The sequence below is a fragment of the Pinus tabuliformis genome, chromosome 8, assembly GCF_031772625.1.
Source record: "Pinus tabuliformis cultivar Carrire ecotype Pingquan chromosome 8, CPIR1, whole genome shotgun sequence".
Classification (NCBI taxonomy): domain Eukaryota; kingdom Viridiplantae; phylum Streptophyta; class Pinopsida; order Pinales; family Pinaceae; genus Pinus; species Pinus tabuliformis.
In genome coordinates, this window is record NC_142294.1 from 911,004,029 (window position 1) to 911,029,053 (window position 25,025).

A 25,025-nucleotide genomic window follows, 5' to 3' on the forward strand; every position below is an offset into this window, starting at 1 on the left:
CTTTTAATCACCCTTGTCCATAGATTTTCTATGGTGATGAGCCTCCAGCCCGACTTTGCAGCCAAGGAAGTGCTGAAATCAGGAAGCCTTTTGATCCCCCAGCCTCCCCATTCTTTTGATCTGGCCACTTTATCCCATGCCACCCATGGTAACACCGTGAGATCCTTTGAACCAGCCCAAAGAAATCTGCAGCAGATTCTTCTGATTTTTTCCATTACACCTTTGGGGATCCAGGTGAGAGCTGCCCAATAGACCGGAATAGCTAGCAAGACCGACTTAATGAGAGTTAGTCTGCCGCTCTGGAGAGCCATTTATAACTCCAGTGTGATATTCTAGCTTCAATTTTTGCTATAATCCAGTTCCAATCTGCTTTTCTGTAGGCCACAGGTTTTAGCCAAAACCCCAAATATTTGAAAGGAACCTCCAAAGATTGACTAGGAAACGGAAACAGATCAGCTATAATGCTTCTTTCCCTTCTGTCCATTTCAGCAATACAAACTTGAGATTTCATAGCGTTTATCTGCATTCCCGTTGCTTTAAGAAAAAGATCAAAGATACTTTTTAACTCCTTTATTTCGCTGTAATTTCCATTTGTGAATATTAAAATGTCATCCACGAAAAGAAGATGTGTGATAAAGAGATTTGTAGCTACCTCTATACCTTTTACCTTGTCCGCACTTCTGGCTTTATGGATCAGCCTGCTAAGACCTTCCGCCACAAGGAGAAACAGAAGTGGAGATAATGGACACCCTTGTCTGAGGCCCCTCTGACTGGAGAAAAATGGAGAAGCAGCTCCATTGACCAAAACGGCAAAGCTGACATTTGATATGCATCCCATGATCCAACTTACAAAAGGGTAGCTGAATCCCACATGAGTAAGGAGCATTCGAAGATAGAGCCAATTTACCCTATCAAAAGCTTTGGAGAGGTCGATTTTGAGAACAGCTCCTTTTTTTTTCTTTACCTTGATGCTATGAATTGCCTCCTGAGCGACCCCAATTGCTTCATGAATTTGTCTCCCATCAAGGAAGCCAAATTGTTCCATGGAGATATTCCTTGAAAGTATTGGAGCTAATCTGAGAGCAATAACCTTTGAAATAATCTTATAAATACAATTGCACAATGAAATAGGTCTAAAATCTTCGAAGCTCTCAGGCTCATTCTTTTTAGGAATGAGAGCAATAAATGTTGAATTAAAAGGTCTATAAATATCTCCTTTTATTCTGGATTCCTCTACAACTTCAGTTATTTCATCTCCAATTTGGTCAAAAAAATGAAGAAAAAATTCAATAGTCCAGCCATCAGGGCCTGGGCTTTTGTCTTTGCCTAAAAGCTTCATAGCTGCTTCTGTCTCCGCCTTCGAGACCGGGATTGAGAGATTGTCGGAGTCTTCTTCCTCTATAAATCTGGGAAAACCTTGCACAGTATTGAGAACTTCCACAATAGTGGTTCTCTCTGCTCGGAGAATAATTTATAAAAATGACGGATCCCTAGGCCTGAAAGATCAGAAAAAGACTTGACATCTCTTCCATCTTCATTTTTAAGGCTCCAAATGGTATTTAACCACTCAAACTATATAATATAATAATAAAAAAATATAAACATAACAATTTGACTACTAAGTCTAAGAAAACATACATACTCTCCCCATTTTTAATTTTGAACCTGTAACTTCAGAAACACATTCTCTTAATCATTAAATCCACTCAAACCATATTATAATAATAATAAAATATAAAGATACCCGAAAATTTTGCGATGCCTACAAACGAATCCCTCGGCTATACATTAAATGCACCGTAACGCAAAATTTCATTGAAAACGAATGCCTTGCCGCAATAATGAAACAAAGATGCCACTCAAAAAAGGACGATTATTAATTAGAAAAACGCAGGGCGACCCCAGTCAGTCCAGTAGTGGGTGACAGGCGCCGTAAATTCTTGGTCTGCCTGCCAGATTTACCGCGACAAGTCTATGCGTCCACGTACGCTGTACGTATATATATCAGCGGTCAAGATTTCTAAGCCTTACAATCCAACGGTACTTGTCCATCCAACGCAGATACCAGAAGATGCACGCAATCATCCGATTCCATCGCGCAGGTGTACGGCATTGAATTTTATCGCTTATAAAAATACATAATTAGATCCCTTACCCAGGCCTTCATTCCCGGACGTGAACATGGTCTGCATTGCAGTTAATTAATCTGGTGCGGGAAAACGGCAGGAGAGAAACAGCAGGTGCCAGGGAATCGATCCGCTGCCCTGCAATTTTGTCGGGCGGGAAATCTTCCGCCTGTTGCCATGCTCGCATTGCTTCGTCCTTTGTTTCTGCATTTTTGATCGAGAAGGAGGTGGTGACATTGGGGTTTAGTCTCCCCCTGAGTCTGCAGAGATGATGATATCCGCCCAGAACAACACCACTAGGCAGCATCAGAAGGCCCAGGGGCAGGGCCAGGGTTTGGCTGCTGGCTATGCTAGGGAATACATCAAATTCGACAGCAAAGGAGGAGGAGAACGATCTTCTTTTTGTTTGCCAGGTACTCAGCCGGAGTCGATTCTGAATCACCAGCCGCAGAATCAAACACAGACCACAGAGACCAGAGAAGGTAGGCGAGCGCGAAGCTTTGGTCACTTTATATTTTCACTTTTCTTTTTCGGACGTGAAAATAGATGTGGAATAAAACGAATTTAGCTCTGCGGAATTTGAAGTCACGTGTATTTATTTTCGCTGCTGCCTTAGGGTTCATGGCTTTATTTATTCTTTCTTTAGTGCCTGTGATGTCTGAAGTTTGAACTTGTGACTCTGTGGGGATTGAACTCGTGACTTTCCTTTAGCTATTGCCGCTCTATAATTAAAGCGGAGGTAGCATTTTGTCGCATCTTGTTTCCATCTTCCAGCATCATGTTCTTGGTGACGTTCCCCGTGGAAGTGGAATCTTATCAGTTGTTGCATTCGAGCTGCGATAGTGGTCTTTGTGGGGAATTGATGTTCATGTTATGGGAATTGAACTTGTCAACCTGGTACCTGTCATGGGGCACAGTGGAAAGTTATGTCGAAATAGTACCAAAAGTTAGCAATGGTCTTCCTTGCCTGACTATGGGTGGTTTTTCCAACCAGTGGCATCCAAGGTAGTTTGGGAATTGGGTTGGTCTTTGTGGGGAATTGATGTCCATGTTATGGGAATTGAACTTGTCAACCTGGTACCTGTCATGGGGCACAGTGGAAAGGTATGTCGAAATAGTACCAAAAGTTAGCAATGGTCTTCCTTGCCTCACTATGGGTGGTTTTTCCAACCAGTGGCATCCAAGGTAGTTTGGGAATTGGGTTTTGTGCGGGAGCAAAAAAAGTATCTATGTTTCCACCTCTAGTGTTGAATGCAGGAGTCATTTGGCCTTGAGTTTGACTTGGACTTCGAGCCATGTGTGGGAACCTTGGGCCCAACATTGAGGATTCAACAGAGGGAGGTGACAAGGGGGTATTGGAAGAAGAATGACAGCTCCGGGTTCTTACTTCTACACTTTGGTTTGCTTGCTTGGCATTTTGCTCATTCAACATATCAAGGGCCAAGATTTCTTGGTGTTTGACATCTTGGTCAACATTTTTGTAGATACCTATGTCATGGCCGGATATCTGTGCAATGTGGTACTTGAATCTATAAATGCCTCCAATATATTTCCCTTTGGAAGTCTTCGAGAACCTTGTTGCAATAACCCTAAACAAAGTCCCTCTTTCTCAACATTGTTGCTATTTTGGACTTGTGTTTAATTTGTGGCTCTTGTGAAAGACAATAAAAAAATTAAAATAAAAAATGATCCAAAAGTATGCTAGAAATCTGAAAAATTAAATGCTAGAGTCGACATCAAGCAAACTTAGTTATTATTACGGGATTGAATCTAGCTTAAGCAATATTGGATTTATCTTAAAATATTTAGTGCTGCTCGATACCATAACTAGAAGCAATATCTCAATTCTCGATTCTCATGGATCGAGTTGCAGCGGTGGCCCTGCTTCAGTGCTTCCAAAACCGTGATGAAAGAGGTGACAAATTGGTTAAAGAGGTGACTTATGGGTCCTAACTCCTCATTGTGCAAACAAAGTGGGTTCCAGCCGGTGCTCATTGTTCGTGGGTGGATCGAGTCATCGACGACGGACGCACACTATGTGTGGGTAGCTTGACGACAGACACACATTGCACCCTGGTCCCTCATTGCGCAACGCTTGTGGCCCGGGGGTTGCTCGACGGTGGATGCACAATGCTTAAGTTGACATGCAACATGATCCTCGATTCTTTGTCCCGACTCTAGATCTGCGTGATGACAAGTGACAAATCACAAAGAAATGTTAGCGCTAACCCTTCCATAACCATTAACCTAAAAATCACATGAATCGCTGAGCCAAGATCGCGAGCCAAACTTGTGTTGATCACCCCACATTTGAATCGAGTCTTTTGAATGTCGAGCCGACTTGGACACAACAAGTACTCGTGATTGCTCGTCGTGTCTGGTAACACTGGTTTAGCATTTCACATCATTTTTCTACCTCTGTACAAGTATGGTTATACAAGTTGATATCTCTAGGCTGAACAATGTCTTTAATCTACCCCAACATGCTATCCATCTGCTCATACACCTCCCCAGTTATTGTCAGATTCGTATGTGCAAACCTAATCATGTAATAAATTGGCCTGGTCCATTGCAAAACATATTTAACCATTGACCAAAACTGATTGTCAAGAACAATGACCTTCACTACATTAGCACCATCTCTATCAATGCTTATGCCTTCCCAAAGCTTGTCTCACTTTCAATAGGTGCCTAAAGGTGAGGTAATATGTTGCAAATCTAGTTTTTGCAAGCTTAAGCATTTGCAATTTGGGGTAAGTGCCATAAAAGTAATTCGCCTTTGTATGCCTATTGATAAATTTAATGAGATGCTTCCCTCTCTTGTGTAGCTAATTAATCCATCCACATTCTCCATGCTTCAATATATCATGCGTCAAAGGTTCAATGTGTGCACCAAGCACTAGACCAAAACATTTGTGGATATGTCTGTTCAATGATTTTTCCTTTTCCCTTACAGTTTGTTGCAATTATCAGTGATTACTTGAACCACATTATGAGCACCAACATCATCAATTGATTTCAGTAAGAGATCTCCAATATTTTGAAAAGATTTTAAGTGATTGAGGAGGAGTCATAGGCTGTAAGAAATACTGCATCGCTCGCAAAAACACCAAAAACATTTATCAAATGTTGGTTTCTAACATTTGTCTAACCCCCTAATACAATGGATGCTCCAAAATCTGTTCACTCATTTGTAAACCATGTCAAAGCTCTATGAACTTTTGATCTTTATCTCTCTAATAAAATAGTTCTAGCTTTCTCATAGTTGGGGCTCTTGTATCTTTTAGGGGCATCATTGATGCCTTTTACCATGTCATGCCAATATGGGGAGTGGAGCACATTGAATGGCACATGACAAGCAGAAAGTAATCACACACTCCCACCAATATTAAGAAAATCCGCTATTGTTCTTCTAGATTCAGATGTTCCATAAGTTCCATGAGCGATGAAGATGGGTGGCCGCCAAATTTAGAGGATGCACTTGTACTTGCATCCTATTGAAGTTTTGTTTTCTTGGCAGCAAGTGCAACATGTTTTCTTTGTGCAACCTCCTCTATTTGGATGCATTTTTTTCGTACCATTGATACATTTTTGCGAATGTTGATCCCTACAGCCTCTTTCTTTTCATCAAATGACAATTTCCCTCAAAGATGGCTCCTTAGATGGGTATATGAGCCACTATAAGGTTTTCCATTATGACAATCATGAGGGCAAATAAATTTGACACTTCCACCACCTTCCCCCGCTCAACTATTGTCACAAAAGGCCACAAGGGTGTTAGTTCATCTTTTGGATTTGCCCCTTTCATTTGAGACAACACTTCATCCTCATCCCCTCGAGACCTTTCCTCACCTTCATACATTGGGTCAACAATGTGACCACTATTCTCTTCCATTTCTTCCCTTTGATGCCTACCCCCAACCAACATTATGAAGACCATAAATGGAATGAGCACCCAAAAGAACACCATTTCTCCCCCTGATTAAATGCACAACTTGAAATAGATTAAGGGAAAGTGTAGGAGAAGAAAGAAGAAAAAAACAACATGAAAAAATACAAGAAAATGAGCAAGTTGGGGTTTGCTCTTACCTCTTCAACTCTTGAGAAGTTGAGGTAGATGACACTAATCCTCCATTCTCCTCTTTCTCTTCTCCTCCAAGCTCTTCTTTGCCCTCTCCCCTAAGCTCTCACGAATTGGCTCTTCTTTTCTCTCTTCTCCTCCTCTAAGCTCAAGATGGGATGATTAGAATGAAAAAAAGAGGGAGAGGAGGCCTTTTAACCTCACTTCCCCTCCCTTCTGATCCCTAAAATTACTTACTGCACCTTTTGGAACAAAGGTACTCAACATTAGACAAAATATATATATTTATTAATAAATTTTGAATGATGATTTACACCGTGGGAGGCCCTGGCTTAAATACAACCCTAGGAGCCTCTTAGTGAATGAGAATGATCTTTGATCATACCCTTTTGCCTAATTAACTAATAGATATGGATTATTTTTACATAACATTGCCTCCCTCTTTAAAAGATGCTTTGCCCTCAAAGCATACGTAACGATGAGTGCTGTCGACGAAACGTTTCTGTTTCCCAAGAAGCTTCTTCTTCTGGTAAGTCCTTCCACTTGATAAGGGATTCTTTGATTACTTGTGATCACAACTTCTTTTCTCTGATGGAGATGATACCTTCTGGCTCTAGAATAACCCTTCCTTCATCATCTAAAGTCGGAAGTGTTGTTTGCTTTTTTAAGGCAAGATACATTGAAAACGTTGTGAACATGACTTTTATCAGGAAGGCTTAAACAATGTGCTACTTGGCTGATCTTTTTGTCGATATGGTATGGTCCATAAAACTTTGGTGCCAATTTGTTTTTAACCTTATGTTTTAAGGATAATTGCTCGTAAGGTTGAAGTTTAACAAATACCCATTCTCTAACTTCAAATTCCCTCTCCATTATATTTCGGTCACCTTGCTACTTCATACGATTTCTTGCATTATGTAGATTTTCTTTAAGAGTTTGGATGACTTTTTGAGTTTCTTCTAACTGGTTTTTGATAGTTGGAAGTTCAGTCTCGATGATATCAAAGTCCTTCCATTTCAGAGGTTCGTAATCGTATAAAGCTTGAAATGGAGTCATTTTCGCTGGCGTGTGGTAAGTGGAATTGTACCACCATTCAGCGAGATGTAACCATTGAACCCACTTATTTTGTTTGTCTGAGGCATAACAATGTAAGTAGGCTTCTAAACATTTATTGATAACCTCTGTCTGAACTTTGGCCATCTGTTTGAGGATGGTAAGCCTGAACTGGTAGGTTCTTATATGTCTGAAGAATTCCTTCCAAAAATTACCCTTAAATTTGTCATCTCTATCGCTCACAATGACCTTGGGAAATCCATTTAATTTGTAAACATTTTTGCAAAATATCTCAGCGATTTGTTTTGCTGAGTCTGATTTCTTCATTGCAATAAAGTGAGCATACTTGGTGAGTCTGTCGACTACTACAAGAATTTTATCCTTACCATCAGACACAGGTAAACCTTCAATAAAGTCCATTGATATTTCCTCCAATTTTTGATTCAGGATGTTTAAGGGATGAAGTAGTCCAGGTGTCATAATATTTTTTTTATATTCCTCTGACATTTATCGCATTCTGCTACATATTTTTGAATATCATTACTCATTCTGTTCCAAAATAATGACTGGCGTGCGTTATGGTAGGTTTTAAAGAATTCTACATGTCCGGCTGACAGTGAATCATGTGATTCTTTGAGAATCTTGACTTTAATTTTGGAATCTGCATTCAGATAAATTCTTCCCTTGTCCCATAGAATATCGCTCTTCCATTCAAATATTGAATTATGAGGAAGATTATTGATTATAGCACTTGTTTCTGGGTCTTTTGCATATTCACTTCGAATCTCATTAAGCCATTCAGGGACAATGATTGAAACTGCAAGTACTACTACGTTATCTTTCCCTTTCTTATGTAATATATCCATGTTGAAGGTAGTGATCTTTTCTATCCATTTTTGTTGTTTTATAGATAACGTTTTTTGCTGGAGGAGATGCTGAAGACTATTATGATCTGTTTGTATTAAGAACTTACTTCCCAAGAGATATTGTCTCCATTTGGCTAATGCGTGCATAATAACAATCATTTCCTTGTTGTATGTGGACTTGAGACGTTCTTGCTGATTGAGCTTCTTGCTTTCAAACGCGATTGGGTGCCCATCCTGTATTAGTACTGCTCCTATGCCAAAACCTGAAGCGTCACAGTCAATTACAAATAGTTTTGAGAAGTCTGGATTTGCCAATACAGGGGCATTAGACATAACTTCCTTCAAGTCTTCAAAACACTTTTATGCTTCATCATTCCATCGAAATGAGTTCTTTTTTAGAAGGTTTGATAGGGGTGCGGTTATATGGGCATAGTTTTTAATAAATCTTCGATAATACCCGATCAATCCTAAGAATCCTCTTATCTTGGAGATATTAACTGGTTTGGGCCATTCCCTTATAGCCTTGATCTTATTAGGATCTACTTTTACTCCTTCCTTAGATATTATATGCCCGAGATATTCTACTTCTTCCTTCCCAAAAGTGCATTTGGACTTCTTGGCATAGAACTGATGTTTTCTAATACAGTAAGAACTTGTTCCAAATGTTGTAGGTGCTCCTTCCATGTTTTACTATAAATTAGAATGTCATCAAAGAATACTAACACAAACTTCCTTAGATATGGACGGAATAACTCGTTCATAGTAGCTTGGAATGTTGTTGGTGCATTGGTTAAACCAAAAGGCATTACTTTAAACTCGTAATGACCTTCATGTGTTCGGAATGCGGTTTTTGCTACGTCTTCCAACCTTATCCTGATTTGATAATATTTTGACCTTAGGTCCAATTTTGAGAAGTATTTAGCGGCATGTAGTTCATCCAACATTTCATCGATAAAAGGAATTAGAAACTTGTTTTTAACTGTTATTCTGTCTAGTCCTCGATAATCAATGCATAATTTGAACGATCCATCTTTCTTTTGAACTAATACAACTGGAGCAACATACAGACTTTTACTTTTTGTGATGATGCCACACTTTAAAAGATCTTGGACTAATCTCTCAATTTCAGTTTTTTGATGATGTGGATATTGATACAGTTTGATGTTGATGGGATTTGATCTTGTTTTGACCTCTATTGTATGCTTGATTTCTCTTTTAGGAGGCATCTTCATCAGAAGGTCTTGGAATACTTTTTCGTGCTTTTGAATTAGCTCTTGGACTTCTAGTGCTTCTTCGTTGACCTGACTCGAAGTTAACATTTCTAATTGGTGACACTGTAGTACTATACTACATAAGTTGGTGCTCTTGAATCATTTTCATCATTTGGGATGATGATACAATTTGGTTCTCACGTGGTTGGAACCCATATAACTTGTGTTCCTGCACTTCCCATTTAAATTTTATAAATTGTTTTTGATGATTGATAGAGTAAGTGCTTAGGGTTTGTAGCCATTGGATAGCTAATACCACATCAACTCCTCCTAATGTTACAGTGTAGAACGAAGATTCTAGATTAAAGTCTTGAATTTGCAATTTGACTTTATGGCATTTCCCTACCTTTTCAATTTTCTTACTGTCAGCTACCATAACCTTCATGTTGGGCATGGGAAATGTGAAAATGTTGAGTCTCTTTGCCATGGTTGAGTCCAAAAAATTGTGGGTGGTACCGGTATTGATCAGAACCATTACATTGTTCTTCTTGACATGTCCTTTTAATTTTAATGTCTGGGGTTGTGAGATATCTGTTATAACTGATAATGATACTTGTGGAATGCTCTCATCATCTGGTTTTGGAGAAAATTGTGGGGAATCTTCGATTTCTTCTACGTCTGATTCATCACTGTCTGAATCATTAGTTGCTTCACATTTATACAAGTTCTTGGTTTCTTTTCCTTTAGCACACCTATGTTTAGGGTCCCATTTTTCGCCACAACTTTTGCACTTGGCCTCTTTCATTCTTTGCATTTCCAAGTTAGTCTTTTCTCCTTCATGAAGATGTGGTGGAATATATTTTGTGTTATCTGTATTCGTGGCTTGGGGAAATCTTCGTCTTGAATATACTCTTTCAACCTTCGGCCACTGCATTTTTCATGATTTTTTTTTTCAGCTGCTTTTGCCTTTTGTCTGGACTTTGGCTACCTCTATAGAAGTGATGTCATGAAGCTCGAGTTTAGTCTGCAGATGGGGTTTAAGTCCCGTGGTGTATGACTGAATGAGACGAGTTTCTGATAATCCAGGTACTTGCGTAGCTAAGGTTTCCCATTCTCGAGTGTATTTGTCCATATCTCCTTTTTGTTTCAATCTGGTGAGAGCTGTGAAGAATTCTTCTTCCTTGACACCTTGGAACCTTTTAAAGAACGCATTCTTGAATTTCCTCCAAATGATGGCAAGTGTCGTCTTTTTCCACCACATATACCAATTATATGCTTTGCCTTCCATTTGCATGGAAGCATGTCTGATCTTTTCGTCATCATTGTCAATACCATAAATCTTGATATATTCTTCTGCTTTATGCATTTTTTGTTACCGTCAAATTTCGATAGCTCAAGTTTTGCTCTTCGTTGATCGGTCGCTATCGTTTTGCTCTGCCTATTTTGAAAATTTGTGTTACTATTTTCTTGATTAGGTGTGGAGGATGTCTTTGGAGACTCAGGCTTTTCATGTGAGTCTGACGAGTTTGACGAATCTAGAGAATTGAGATGTTAAGTAGCCTCATTATTCTGGGGTATTTGATCGGGTGTAATCTTCATCTTGTCACAAATATAGGTCAACATCACCATTGCTTGATCTACCTTACTTGCAAGGTCTGTCTGATCCTTGTTAAATTCATTTTTATTCTACTCGAGCTGACTCTCTATTAATACTCTTTGTTGTGTCTTGGAGTGCGATTTTTTCGCAATGTTCGGTCACCTTAGCCTCAAGGTCTATCAATTTTTTATTGAAATTGACTATAGACATTGATGCAACCATCGAGCGTCTATGAGGTGGAGAATACTTATCCAACTTAACTCTTTTTCTTAACTTGATCCTATTTTTTTTTTTTAACTATATATATATTTTAATTCAATATATATATTATATATATATATATATATATATATATATATATGATTTTATAACTTATATATAACATAAGAATAATGTGGATAACAATGAATTATGAGTTGGTGGAATCGAATGACGTGATGTTTTGTAAGTGAATGAATTGGTGGCTCGACGATAGAGCAAATATGCGGGGGCAAGGTCTGAACTGAATGCAGATAACGGATAGGCAGAGAGGACATGGTAAGTGGGATAACAGTGCTGGACGACAGTGGATGGAGTATGGTGAAGAGCGACGGAATGGACACGTCAGAAGCGGCTTAGCAATTAAGTTAACGACAACTCGGGTAGGAATGACAAATGGTCATCAGGGAGAACACAACGATGGTAGAGGAACAACGCAGACAACAATATGACAAGGGTTACAATGATGGTAGAGGACCAACAGAAACAATGGTGGTTACGATCAATGGATGAATCGTAGACCGGGCCTGGAACAATGGCGTGGTTGGTGGCTGGCAGCGTCGCGGATGTGGATGGCAGGAACACGAATGGAACACGAAGATTTGTGTGTTTGCAGGCAGAGAATTGCTGTTATGCAACCAACTCACAAAATAGAAGAAAGAGATAGATCAATGACTTAAAACGTATCCTCTTCGAGGGGGAAACCTCTTTTACATTACACAAATGAATAATCCTTGAATGATACAAATGAAAAGGCCTCCTTTCTATATATAGGAGTCCAAGGGGTCACAATATAATCAGAGCCGACATAACAATAATAACGTAAGGGCACAACAATAACAATAGTGGGCTTCTATGGGGCACAATAATAACAATATGGGGACAACATGGGCACAACAATAACAATAAGGGGTACAATGACAATAATAATGAATACACTAGTATTATAGGGACCTAACATGCCCCTCTCCTTCAAAAAGGTGTTGTCCTCAAATTTTGTATAAAACTCTCATCCTCCCGTGTGGAATCTTCAGCAGGTAAGTTCTTCCACTTGATGAGATACTCTGAAATTGATCAATTTCATAGTTGTCGGATTCATGTTTCTGTGACTGCTTCAGGTTCCAATATGATTTCCTTACTTGTCAAGTTCTGGCAATATTGTTTGAACCGGGAGCTTGTCACCTATAACCTTCTTTAAGCATGAAACATGGAAAACTGGGTGCACTCGGGAAGATGCAGGGAGTTCCAATTTGTATGCCATAGTACCAATCTTTTGCAACACCTTGTACGGACCATAATACTTTGGTGATAATTTATTATCCTTCTTAGCTTGCTTGAGGGACATTTGTTTGTATGGTTATAGCAGTAGAAATACCTAGTCACCTACATCAAAACTTCTTTCGCAGCAATGTTGATCTGCGTGTTGTTTCAACCTATTCTGTGCCAAAGTGAGGTTATCCTTTAAGAGTTGGAGAACTTTTTGTTGATGCTCGAGGTGATCTTCCATTGCTTGAACTTTAGAATTTTCTCTTAAATATGATGTGATGGACGGTGGATGATATCCATAAAGCGCTATAAATGGGGTCATTTTTGCTGCAGTATGGAAGGAAATGTTATACCACCATTCAGCAAGAGGCTATCATTTGACTCATTGAGTTTGTTTATTAGATACCAAGCAACGAAGATATCCTTCCAAACGTTTGTTCACTATCTCAGTTTGCCCATCAGATTGAGGATGATAAGATGAGCTATGAGCTAATTAAGTACCTAGACAAGAAAATAATTATGTCAAAAAATTTCTAGTGAAAATAAGATCTCTGTCACTTACAATAATCTTTTGGGTTTCTGTGTAGTTTTTGAATTGTTTCCATAAATGCAGTAGCAACTGTACTGGCTTTAAATGGATGAGATAATGCACAAAAGTGTGCATGCTTGGTAAGCCTATCCACTACCACCATGATGACACTCTTTCCTTTGGACTTGGGTAGACCTGTGATAAAATCCATTGAAACCTCCTCCCAACGTTGACTTGGAATGGATAAAGGTTGTAATAGACTTGGAGAGGTGTGTGCAATTCTAGAAGAATCTTTTTTTTGAGTTGGGAATTCTTACAGAGGTATAGGCGATCTTTGTACCATAACGAATCATTTTCCCAGCTAGTTGTATAAGATGTACTGGGATCCTGCTGCAACTTTTGAATGAGTGCCCATGCTTTTTCGTCATTCTTCCATTCATCCCTTGCTTCATTTATCCAATCTGGCTGGATAATAGAAATGACACAAAGCAATGCTTCCACATCCTTATCCTTTCTTGAGAGTGCATCTGCAACAACATTTTATTTCCCTTTTTTTGTAGATGATTTCAAAGTCATAACCCAACATTGTTGTGACCCATTTTTGCTGCTCTTCTGAGGATAATCTTTGTTCTAAAAAGTATTTAAGACTATCATGATATGTTTCTACCTTGAAGTGTCTTCCCATTAAGGTCGGTCGCCATTTCTTAAGTGCATGTAGTATTGCCAACATTTCCTTATCATAAATAGCTTTGTGTAAATATTTTCCTTTGATTGGACGAGTTTTGAAAGCAATGGGTCTTTCTTCTTGCATTAAAACAACACCAATTCCATTTCCTGAGGCATCATATTCCACAATAAAGGTTTTTGTGAAGTTTGGCGTAGCTAAGACCGGTGCGTGGCACATTGCCTCTTTAAGATGTTCAAAGGCCTTCGTTGCTTCAGGAGTCCAAGGAAATGCATCTTTCTTTAGTAATGTTGTTAGAGGTGCCGCTATTTTCCCATAATTCTTAACAAACTTACGATAATACCCTGTGAACCCAAGAAATCCTCGTAGATGCTTTATGGAAGTGGGGATTTTCCATTCCTTAATGGCTTTAATTTTGCTAGGGTCTACCTTAACACCTTCATGAGATACAATATGACCCAAATATTCCACCTCTTGTACTCCAAAGAAACATTTGGAGGTTTTTGCATATAATTGTTTCTCCTCCAATAGTTTGCGCACTCTGTCAACATGTTGAACATGATCCTTCCAAGACTTGCTATAAATTAGGATATCATAAAAAAATACTAACACAAATTTTCTAAGGAAGGATTTGAAAATGGAATTCATCAAACCTGGAAATGTAGAATGTGCATTGGTAAGGCCAAAAGGCATGACCAAAAATTCATAATGACCCTCATGAGTTCTAAATGTTGTTTTCGGAATGTCTTCAGTCTTCACTTTGATTTGATGATATCTTGAACGAAGGTCCAACTTGGTGAAGTAAATTGCTCCATGCAATTCATCCAACAATTCATCAATGACAGGAATGGGAAATTTATCTTTAATAGTGAGCTTGTTGAGCTCCCTATAATCCAGACACATGCACCATGATCCATCCTTCTTGTGCACCAAAAATCCTGGAGCAGAGAAAGAACTCTGACTAGGTTGAATTATACCAACCTCTAACATTTCTGCAACCATACATTCAATTTCACTCTTTTGGGCATAGGAATACCTGTAAGGCCTAATGTTTGGAGAAACACTTCCTAGAATCAAATGAATAGCATGATCATGATCAAGAATAGGTGGGAGGCCTTTGGGAGTCTCAAATACCCTGGAATGATTGTTCAAGGCTTTTTGGAGATCTGGAGAAATAGATGATTCCAATGTGGGAACTTCAAGCGAACATAATTGTGCAATTACGCCTTGTTGTTCTTTCTTTAGAAGCTTTGTCATGCCATTAGAGCTGATTATCTTTCCCGGTTTCCCTATGATACCCCTTAATTCAACTTCTTTTCCTTCCGAAAAAAATTTCAAGAAAAGTTCTTGAAAATTAAAAGCTATCGTACCCAAAGATTGTAGCCATTGAATTTCTAGTACAACATCAACACCACCCATTGGGATGGAAACCATTGGACTATTCAACACATATCCCCCCATGGATAGCTTGATATTATGACACTTTCCAGAGCAATTTATGGTTCCTCCATTTGCAACCATCACTTGACACTCTGGTGCTAGATATAAGAAGCAATTCAATTCCTTGGCTGTTTTATAATGAATAAAATTATGGGTATTGCCCGAATCAATCAACACTATTACCTTTTTCTTCTTGATATGTCCTTCTATCTTGATAGTTTGAGGAGTGGTAATTTTGGCCAAAGCATTACAAGATATGGTCGGATTCATTTCTTTTTTCTCTAGGGTTTGTTCTTGGTGTGTATCCTCTCCTTTTGAAGTTTCTTGTTCCTTTTCTTCTTCCTCTTCACAAACTATATAAAATAATTTATTCTCAGCACATTTATGACCTTTAGTGTATTTGCTATCACAACTATAACAAAGCCCTTTTGCTCTTTTTTCTTCCAATTGTTGTGGTGTCAACCTTGTAGGTTGTGGAAGGTTAGGGGCAACAACACTTCTATCTTTATGGTTGTGAGTGGTAGCCTTCCTTGTTGCCATAATTTTGCTTTCCATTTTTCTTACCAATGTGACTGCCTTCTCCAATGAATCAGGTTCCCAAAGGCGAACTTCATGTTGGATGTTATCCTTTAAAGTCTCTATGAACACATCAATCCTATGCTCCTCTGGAATATCTTTTATCCTTATATTCAATTTTTGGAAGTCCTCAATGTGCTCCACCATTGAACATTTTTGTTTGAGATTTATCAATTGGATAAAAGAGGTGTTGCTTTTTGTATTCTCATAATGTGCTATCATTTCTTCCATAAAAATTGCCCAAGTGACAATTTGTTTAAGTGAACAAAGCCATTGATACCATACAAACTGATTGGGTTCCGAATATAAAGTTGCAATGCATACCTTTTGCGTGTGTTGCACATTATGGAGATCGAAATATTGCTCCATCGGTAGTATCCATTTTATGGGATCTTTGCCATCAAACTTCCTCATATCGATCTTTGGAACATGGTGGATCTTCAATCTTACGTTAGAGTCTATGAAATCATGACTAACATTTCTTTTGTTCTCATCATGAGTTTCCTTTACTACCCTTTCGCCAGTAGTAAGCATTTCTTGTAGCAACTTTGTCAAATCTATCTTCAAGTCTTCCATGTTGCCTTTAAGTTTTGCTTCTAGACCATCCATCTTCGCTTCCATTCCATTCTTTAAACCATCCATCTTAGCTTTAGTTACTTTTTGTGAGAGCAAAATTTGTTGCACTTGGTCTTGTAATTTTGATATATCATGTTGCATTTCTTCCTCTTCTTCATGCGTCATAGTAGAGATTTCAGGTTGCTTACTAGGTATTTCCATTTTCTTTCTTCGGGTCTGTTAACGCTTGAAATTTCACCTCAGGCTGAGAAAGGTAAATCTCAAGGCAACATCAAACCACTTAGCCTCGTAGCTAGCCCTACGGGGCTGGAGAGGGCTTTCTCCGTCTATCTCGGTGAAATCTTCAATGGATGAGATGACCAATAGGGTAACACTGATTTTAGGCTAGTAAACTGATCAAAAAGGTTGATTTGGGGTTTTTAGGGTTTTTGGTGGCAAATTGAGGGGATGGCAATTTTGGGTGCGGGGATTGGACACAGTTTCTGCAGGGGGTTCTTTGGGGCGAGGTAGGAGACAGTATTGATGCCTTTGATTGAGGTGGATGGTCAGGGAAGACAGGTGAGGAGCTAAGGAGAGCAAACAATAACTTTGAATTCTCCTTAAACAGTAGAAAACATTGAAATTAAACAAACTTAAAAGCAGAGCATGACAGTCATGAATTCTTACTTTAACACTTCGTTTGTTTAATGTGCAGAAGGAAAAGAAAGGAAATGATTCACATAACACACTTACAGGTACATAGAGAAACACACCATCAATACATGTAACCACAAGAATCCCAAAAAGGACTGCAAAACCCTGGTCTTCCTTAGCCAAAAATTACAGAGATACAGTGAATAATACAATGATAGCTTCTCCCTCAAGAGTCCAACCATGAAAATGAGCAAGAAAGTACATAATATAGATGATCTAACCTCTTTCCCTGCCTCCATGGGTCGAGCTCACTATCCTAGGAGCTGTTTCAACCACTTCTAAACTAAGCACTACAAATTAGGCAGTCAAAACAACTTGCCTCTATAAACTTGGAAACCAATTCATTCATTTAATTTTCACCCTTTTCATGAATGAATCTTCTAGAAGAGGTACATAAGAGTAAGTATCATAAAAGTACAATAATTACATCAAAGAGCCTAATAATCCACCCCAAAAAGTCAAACAAGGTCAAACTGCGTTTTTTTGAGCTGTACATTGAAATTTGGAGAAGTTTGCCTGACGGGTCGCGCGCCTTTGGGACCACATTTGGGGCACTTCCCGGTGTCCAAATTGAGCAAGAGTAGGCTTGTTGGAAAGGTCTGTGAGTCTACTTTCCAACCCAACTGAAATTTCTGAATTTGGTGGTCATTTGCCCCTCCAAAATTGCAATCTCCCAAGACTGCTTTCTGCAACTCAAAAATGTGGCAGAAAGTCATTTTTTGCTTTTTTTTGACTTTCTGGAGGCCCAAAACTTCATAAAATCTCAAGTCCATTGATGAGCATATGTAACTTCTCATGACAAGTCTGGAAATGCTGAGTTTTTGCAAAATGGAGTTGCCATGATGTAGGGTCGCGCGGGGGGTGAGACCCGTTAATGAGCAAAAACCTGTAAATTGCCTGAAAAATCAAAATTGACCCAAAATTTTCAAAATTTCTTGGGATTTGTGCTGTGGCTGGGCTATTTAGTGCCTTGGTCCTTCAGTGAGGCCTCAGCCAAGATATGGAGGGGATCGGGCCTCTTTCTCCTTTTTTGTGCCTTGGCCAACCGCCTTTGGAACATTTTCATCTTTGCCTTGCACACATGCATTCTTGCCCAATAATGGTTCTTCATGTTCCTCAGCAATTTCTTCTCTTGGTTGGCCTTAGCCAACAGCCTCTCCAAGTGTGCATTTACCCGGATGAGCATGGACTCTCGGTCAGCGGGCAATAGATCACCGGGTCTTCTCCGGTTCAAAATGCGGTCACTACGAATCCTCCACAGCTCATCAAGTGCTTGCTCATCCTCCAACTGTTTGTTGCGCTGCTCGAGGTATGTGATGGTCCATTGTGCCCCCTCTAATCTCCTCTGCAAGGCATCATTTTCAGCTCTGAGGTGCTGAATGATCTCCTTTGACTCTCGGCTAGGAGAACTGACATCAAGATCAATAAACTCTATATCCGGAACACCTGATCGTCCCTCATCAATCTTGGGCTGTTTGCCCCTCCCTGGTACATGTGCTGCTGAAGAAAGCGAGGCCCCTTCCACCTGATGTGGAGATAACACTCGCTGAGCTGATGAAGAAGGCGAGACCCCTTCCACATGCTGTGGAGAAAGTACTCGCCGAGCTGCTGCAAATAAGGCCCTCTGGCCTCTCTGATAAGTAACCAAAGGTGAGGAGCTGACATGTCTAGTGACGGGGATGTCATGCTGCTGTGATGGTCCTCCCTCCTCATGAACAACCTCAGGGGGTGATGATGGCGCTGTGAAAAACTCACGAGAGATAAACTCCTCCCATGGGATGCCCTGCTGTTTTGACTGTTTGAGATGCTGTTTCAAGGGGACAAATAGCACAAGGGAAATGTTAGGGAGGGGGACTTTTGAGGGGACTTAGGGAAAATGTATGTAAGAGGGAATTTAGGGAAGAAATTATGACATATACAACATCACATAATCATAATATGCAAGGGTTTTATGGGAAGTAGGGTTTAGGGTTATGTTATTGATTTTTAGGGGTAGGGGTAGGGTTTTAGGGCTTTTAGTATTTTTGGTAGGGAGATTGGGTAAAAATGATAAGGGAGGTGGTAATGGGATGTGGGGAAAAAGTGGGGATGAAAAGGATGACCTTGAGCACAGCAAAACAAAACCCTAGCTTTACTTGCACTTTGACCTTTTTAAACACAATACACATGAATTTCCCATTTCATCTTGATGGCATTTGACACATCTTCCATGCTCATTTTTTCTTTACCAAGCAAAATCACCATGATTTAGAAGCCTACCTAAAGAAATTTAGGAGAAAGAAGTTGATTTGTGGCTCACTGGAAAATTTCTGTGGAGAAATCCCCAATGGGTCGCGCGCCCTCAACGGGTCGCGCCAGTGTAATTTTTGCATTGGCAAATGTGTCCTGATGGGTCGCGCGCCTTCAACGGGTCGCGTGCTTTTGCAGGAGGCTTTTGGAGGCCTTCCCGGTGTCGAAATCAGGCGCATGATAGCTCGTTGGAAAGGTCTTTGAGTCTACTTTCCAACCCAACTGGAATTTTTCAATTTGGAGTTCATTTGCCCTGTCAAAAATCAAATCTCCCAAGACTGGTCAAAATGTGCCAAATGAGGCTGCTTCAAGGAAGAGTGCTGTTGCAGTCAACTTTTGAATGCCTTCCTCAACCCCAAATTTAACTCATGATAGCTCATTGGAAAGCTCTTTGTGTCTAGTTATCATTTTATCCATCAAGCAAATCATTTGGCCAACCAAGCTGGGAGAAAACTTGATTTTCCCAAGGTCACTTCAGAGGTGTCTTTGATTCTCCCGAGGCAACGGTATTCTTGACATTTCTCTCAAACCATGACACCTGTGCAAAAAGTGAAGGAGGTTTTTCTTCTTTGGCATGTTGTGGACAAAAACCTCTCTCAGTTTCCCAAAATTCATCTTTGATTTCTCTAAAACATCTTTTGAGTGAAACTTGTCCCGATGTGTGAAACAAGGAATTTTGTCGAAATGAAGCGAAATGAAGGGGATAGGGGGCTTCTAAATTCTTGAGGAAATTTTTGGGAGTGGGGAGGGATGTTAGGAAGCAGGGGAAAGTGGAATCTCAGAGATTGAGTGAGGGGAAGGGGTCCAAAAGGGCAAAACACAGGCCAAACCTAGAAAATTGCCAGGTTGTAGCTAGAAACTAGGGTTTGTGCGAAAATGAGGAATTTGGGGGATCTAAGGGATGGGAAGCATTTGATAGGGTATTTTAAGGATAGGGGAAGGTGTATGAACATCTGGATACAAGTTTTGCCGATGACTTGACCGTCCAAGAGAAATTGGTTTTCAAAACCCTAGGAGAGGGAAATGACCTTGCCAAGGCACAACTGAAGCATGAACAAGGTGTAAAATGACTCATTAGACACTGACATGATAGTGACAACCTTATGAATGATGATAAACTCAGCTGAATGGTGACATGGACCGACATTTGGACAACTTTAGAAGGAGTTAAAGCAAACCCTAGACCTAATGCCTAGTGACCAAATTTTGCTTGAAGACTCACTGAAATGACAAAATTTGACCTTGACACTTCAAAATCACTTTGTAAGAGCATGTTTGATCACTGGAGGAAGGCTGGGAAGACTGACACTAACAGGGTCTTCAATGAATGATAATTATGCTTCACAATGCCCTTTGAATCACTTCAAACTACTTTCTCAAACAAGACTTCCACAAATTTAAAAAAATTGCACACCTTTTTTTTTTCCGCTTTGTATGAGCTCGATCTTGAAATGACTGTAACTTTGTAATTTAAGATCTCCAAGATCTGAAATTTCGGCCTATGATAGTCCTCCAAGTCTTCTTTCCAACCCGCAAGTCTGTTCGCAATTGGATTCCCGAAGAAAGAGTTATGCCCAATCTCCCGTGATGACCTTATTATAGACTGGTTCAATAGAGCGAAGTTGTACGATGTGCCACATGTCACTGTTTCGACCTTAGGTTCTGAAAACGATACCCAACAAACTACAGTCCATTCGCTTTTTGTCACTTCTTACGAAATTTGAATCAGATGCTTAGAGAGAAAGTTATTACGATTTTCCTAAGGTGACCTGTTTGAGATTGAATTCAGGATCCTGCAAAAACCCTAATTTCTTCAGTTCATATCTCTGAAAATATAGCGAGACAAGATCTGAAATTCAGTGACGAGGTTCGTTACGATTTGTCTCAAATGGGTTTTAGTTTCAGCTTCTGAAACTTCATAGAAAAAAGTTATAACAAAAATGCCACTATGACTTGTTTGAAGCAGCGAAACCCTAGAATCCAAAGCTTCGATACCAATTGTTATGCAACTAGCTCACAAAATAAAAGAAAGAGTTAGATCAACGACTTAAAACGTAACCTCCTTTACATTACACAAATGAACAATTCTTGAATGATATAAATGACAAGTCCTCCTTCCTATATATAAGAGTCTAAGGGGTCACAAAATAATCAAAGCTGATATAACAATAATAATGTAAGGGCACAACAATAACAATAGTGGGCTTCTATGCGGCACAATAATAACAATATGGGTACAACAATAACAATAAGGGGTACAATGACAATAATAATAAGGGAATACACTAGTATTATAGGGACCTAACAATTGCCCTAATCTGATACCAGATGGAACAGAGGAACTCAACATTAGACATAATATATATACTTTATTAATAAATTCTCAATGATGATTTACATTGTGGGAGGCCCTGGCTTAAATACAACCCCAGGTGCCTCTTAGTGAATGGGCATGATATTTGATCATGCCCTTTTGCCTAATTAGCTAATAGCTATGGATTATTTTTACATAACACCTTCCTTTATCGTGGGTCCCACCCACATATTAGCCAAAAAATAAGTCGCCCCACAAAAGTGAATGTGTTCTCAGTAGAAGTAGTTGTGAAACTTTTTGAAGCATATTTTAAGTGGCGTGGCATTGAGGTTCCATGCATGCTTCGCAAATTTGGAAGCTTCTCGCTTTCGATTTTCCAGTAAGCGTATTTTTGCAAGAAGAAGCACGCTTTAGAAAATCGACTCACGCTTCGAGGGTGAGCTTTGGGGATGCTTTGCTTGGAAACATAGATCATACCCTGAATCAAAGGGGGGGAGCAACACTTCCTGCAACACTAGATTGGGAGGGTGTGCGACTTCCAATGTCATTCCCATGACATTCTATGATTATATGTGTTTCATAAAGCTTGGGTCATTGATTTGCATGTTTAATCGATGTTGTTTTATTTTCCAGAGGTGTAAGAAGTCTTCTGTTTTAATGGTTGTCACACCTTATGTCTAGTGAATGCCTTTGTTATTCATCTTTTCAATTTGATTAGATGTTAATGGCCCCATGTTAGTTTATGTTTTAAAAGAGTCCAATGTGGTTTTGAAATTCATCTAGGTACTTGGTTAATCCAGTCAAAGGTCAAACCCTTATAATAAAATGTATTGATAGCTATTATAAGTAAAGGAGAAAATCGAAAAGGACTGTTATACTATATTGGTGAGATTTTATGTTGTATATTAAATTTAATTATTATATATACAACTTCATATTAATAATAGTTTTATGTGTAGGTCCTTTAAACACCGAAATGGGTAACCCCATAGGAGAAAACTTTTCTCCTACATTTGATGACTAGTCGGACAACCAACCAACCAACAACTGCTAATAGCCACTTTTTGATTGTGATATGCCATATCCCTCCACCATTTGTATCAAGCATGTGCCTCTCACCATCTGGAATTTACACTTGGATGAAGGTGAGCTATTATTCAAAAGGTACTTTGATCATTTTGCAATTGGGTGCTTATGCTTGCTTGTTTTGGGTGTTTAGTATGGATAAAGGGGTGGTCTGGAAGATTGGCCGATCTTGATTGTAAATTTGTTGTCTCACATTACAAAGAGGTTTGGTGGGACCTCCCTTAAGGCCTTAGGGTTATAAGAGGGGCACTACTAATCTAGATTGAGATAGCGTGTTCATTGTCCCCTATGCCATACTTGGCACTTTCCATCACACATTACGAGCCCCATATTCCACATCCATTCTTCGAGTCTAACTTGTCATTGGTTATTTTGGATTTGGCACCCACATCTTCACACTACTTGAGTAGGGTCAGAAAACTATTGCCCTGGGGGTTGATGTGGCTAAAAGAAAGAAAAATCATATCATGGCCACAATAAAAGAAAAAGAAGAAATCAAAATGAAAAAGATGGCCAATGAAATAAATTAGCGCATAGGCAAAAGCCTAGCATGGGCTCTATCCTCCTCATTACTCATCACCTGGTTCTTGAGCATGTGATGCTCCTCACATCAAAAGGAACACTTGCATGTCCCAACGCTGTTGGGCAATGCATTGTCTCATCGTAGGGGCTAATAAAAATGCTACATCATGAAGAACAAGCTCTAACACTTGAGCTATATGCGGTAATGCAAACCATCATCAAGAAGAAGTAAAAGGTGCACAAGAGGGGTGGAAAAAGCAGGGCGAGCAAGGTAACTTATGCCTTCACGGTTGCCCCTCCTTTACATTCATACACTCAGGATGTGGACACCCCCATCAGTTGGTCCCTTTGACCATGGCACTTGGCCATGAAGCCTTTCCCCCTCCATTATCACATATTTACACTAACACCTATTGATTGAGTTGTTGGCCTTGGAACTGACACTTCCCTTTGAGGGTTGGAAACACTTAATAGGGTTGACCATTAGCCACCTCTATCAAGGTAGGGAACACCTTTACGGGACTTGGTCTAGTTAGATATCAGAAGGTGATCCTTGTTTGAAGTATTAATATGCCTTTAAGTTTCAAGTTTAGTCCACTTAGAAGCATATATGATCTTACTCTCTGATGGATGGTTGCTTGCACTTGTGTTCATGTTGTGTTAGGTGGTCCATCACATCCTAGGCCTTGAGGGCACTGGCTCCATAGGTACCGAGGCCTCTCAGGAGATGTGGCTAAACCAATGTTTTAAAAATGGAAACTTTTGATTGGACTGATCCACCTAATGAACTGGGTTTCGAACTAGAGTTGGTCGAATCGAGATTGGTCAGGTCTAAACGAACCTGTTTAAAAAAAATACATTAAATAATCATTTTTTAATGAAAAAACTATTTTTAAGATTTAAAACCATGATTCCAAGCCAATAGAGACAAAATATGCAAAGTTTGCTCATTTATATACCATGTGAAGGTGAATATATCAAAATGGCACCGAGTGCAATATATATCATCGACAAAATACATAAGTAATGAGGCTCTAAATGGATTATAAAGTCCAAAAACAATTTTTTAAGCTATGAGGCCATTGGCTTACTACGAGTCTACACATGATCAATCATAAAACTCATCACCACTACTAGACACAGGATCATCATCAGGAGCTACATAGACATCATCTGGTTTAGAGTCTGAGGATGCCTCAGCCTCATCTGCAACCTCAGTAGCAATGCCACTAATAACAATAGAAGTAGACCTAATGGAATCACGAGTTGGTCGAGCTGCACGACTAGTGCCTTCCATTTGTTGTTTGCCTTTCCTTGATGCTTCTACTGATCTTGGTTTTGATGGTGCCACCAAATCTGCCTCATCCCCCGCTAATGCCATTTCGATATCAAAATCAACATCAAACACAAGATCTTCAGTCTCCTCCACCCATTTTGTTATTGGGTCAATATTGTCCAACGCAATGGGATCTAGATCAAGTGTTTTGTTCATCATTTGGTTCCTCCTTAGTTGAAGGTTGTATTGCACGAAGACAAGATCATCTAACCGTTTTTGTTCCAAACGATTTCTCTTCTTCATGTGTATGCGCTCAAAAATAGACCAATTGCGTTCACAACCTGAAGCACTGCAAGTTTGGCTGAGGACTCTAATTGCAAACTTTTGCAATTGAGGACACTGGCCGCCAAATGACTCCCACCAATGTGTTGCAAAGAAAAAGACATTAATTAGTAACTTAGTTTATTTCATTACATATTTACAAATTACAAGTATTTATAGATATTTTGAATTGTAAATTTGTAAAGAATTTAACTTGAAAAGAAAAATAAATTGGAAATTGGAATTGCTTACCTGGTTGA

General features: G+C 39.4%; 1 protein-coding gene across 2 annotated transcripts in view; it reads left to right on the forward strand.

Moving 5' to 3' along the window:
• The first annotated feature begins 1,929 nt into the window (after window positions 1-1,929).
• The window catches only part of LOC149238498 (putative UDP-N-acetylglucosamine--peptide N-acetylglucosaminyltransferase SEC), a 113,601-nt gene continuing 90,505 nt past the window's right edge, over window positions 1,930-25,025 (forward strand). For both annotated transcript variants that reach the window (XM_089373051.1, XM_089373052.1), the window contains exon 1: window positions 1,930-2,608. In XM_089373051.1, the coding sequence (XP_089229177.1) occupies window positions 2,395-2,608 (214 nt within the window). In that variant the 5' untranslated portion in view covers window positions 1,930-2,394. The remainder of the gene's footprint in view (window positions 2,609-25,025) is intronic.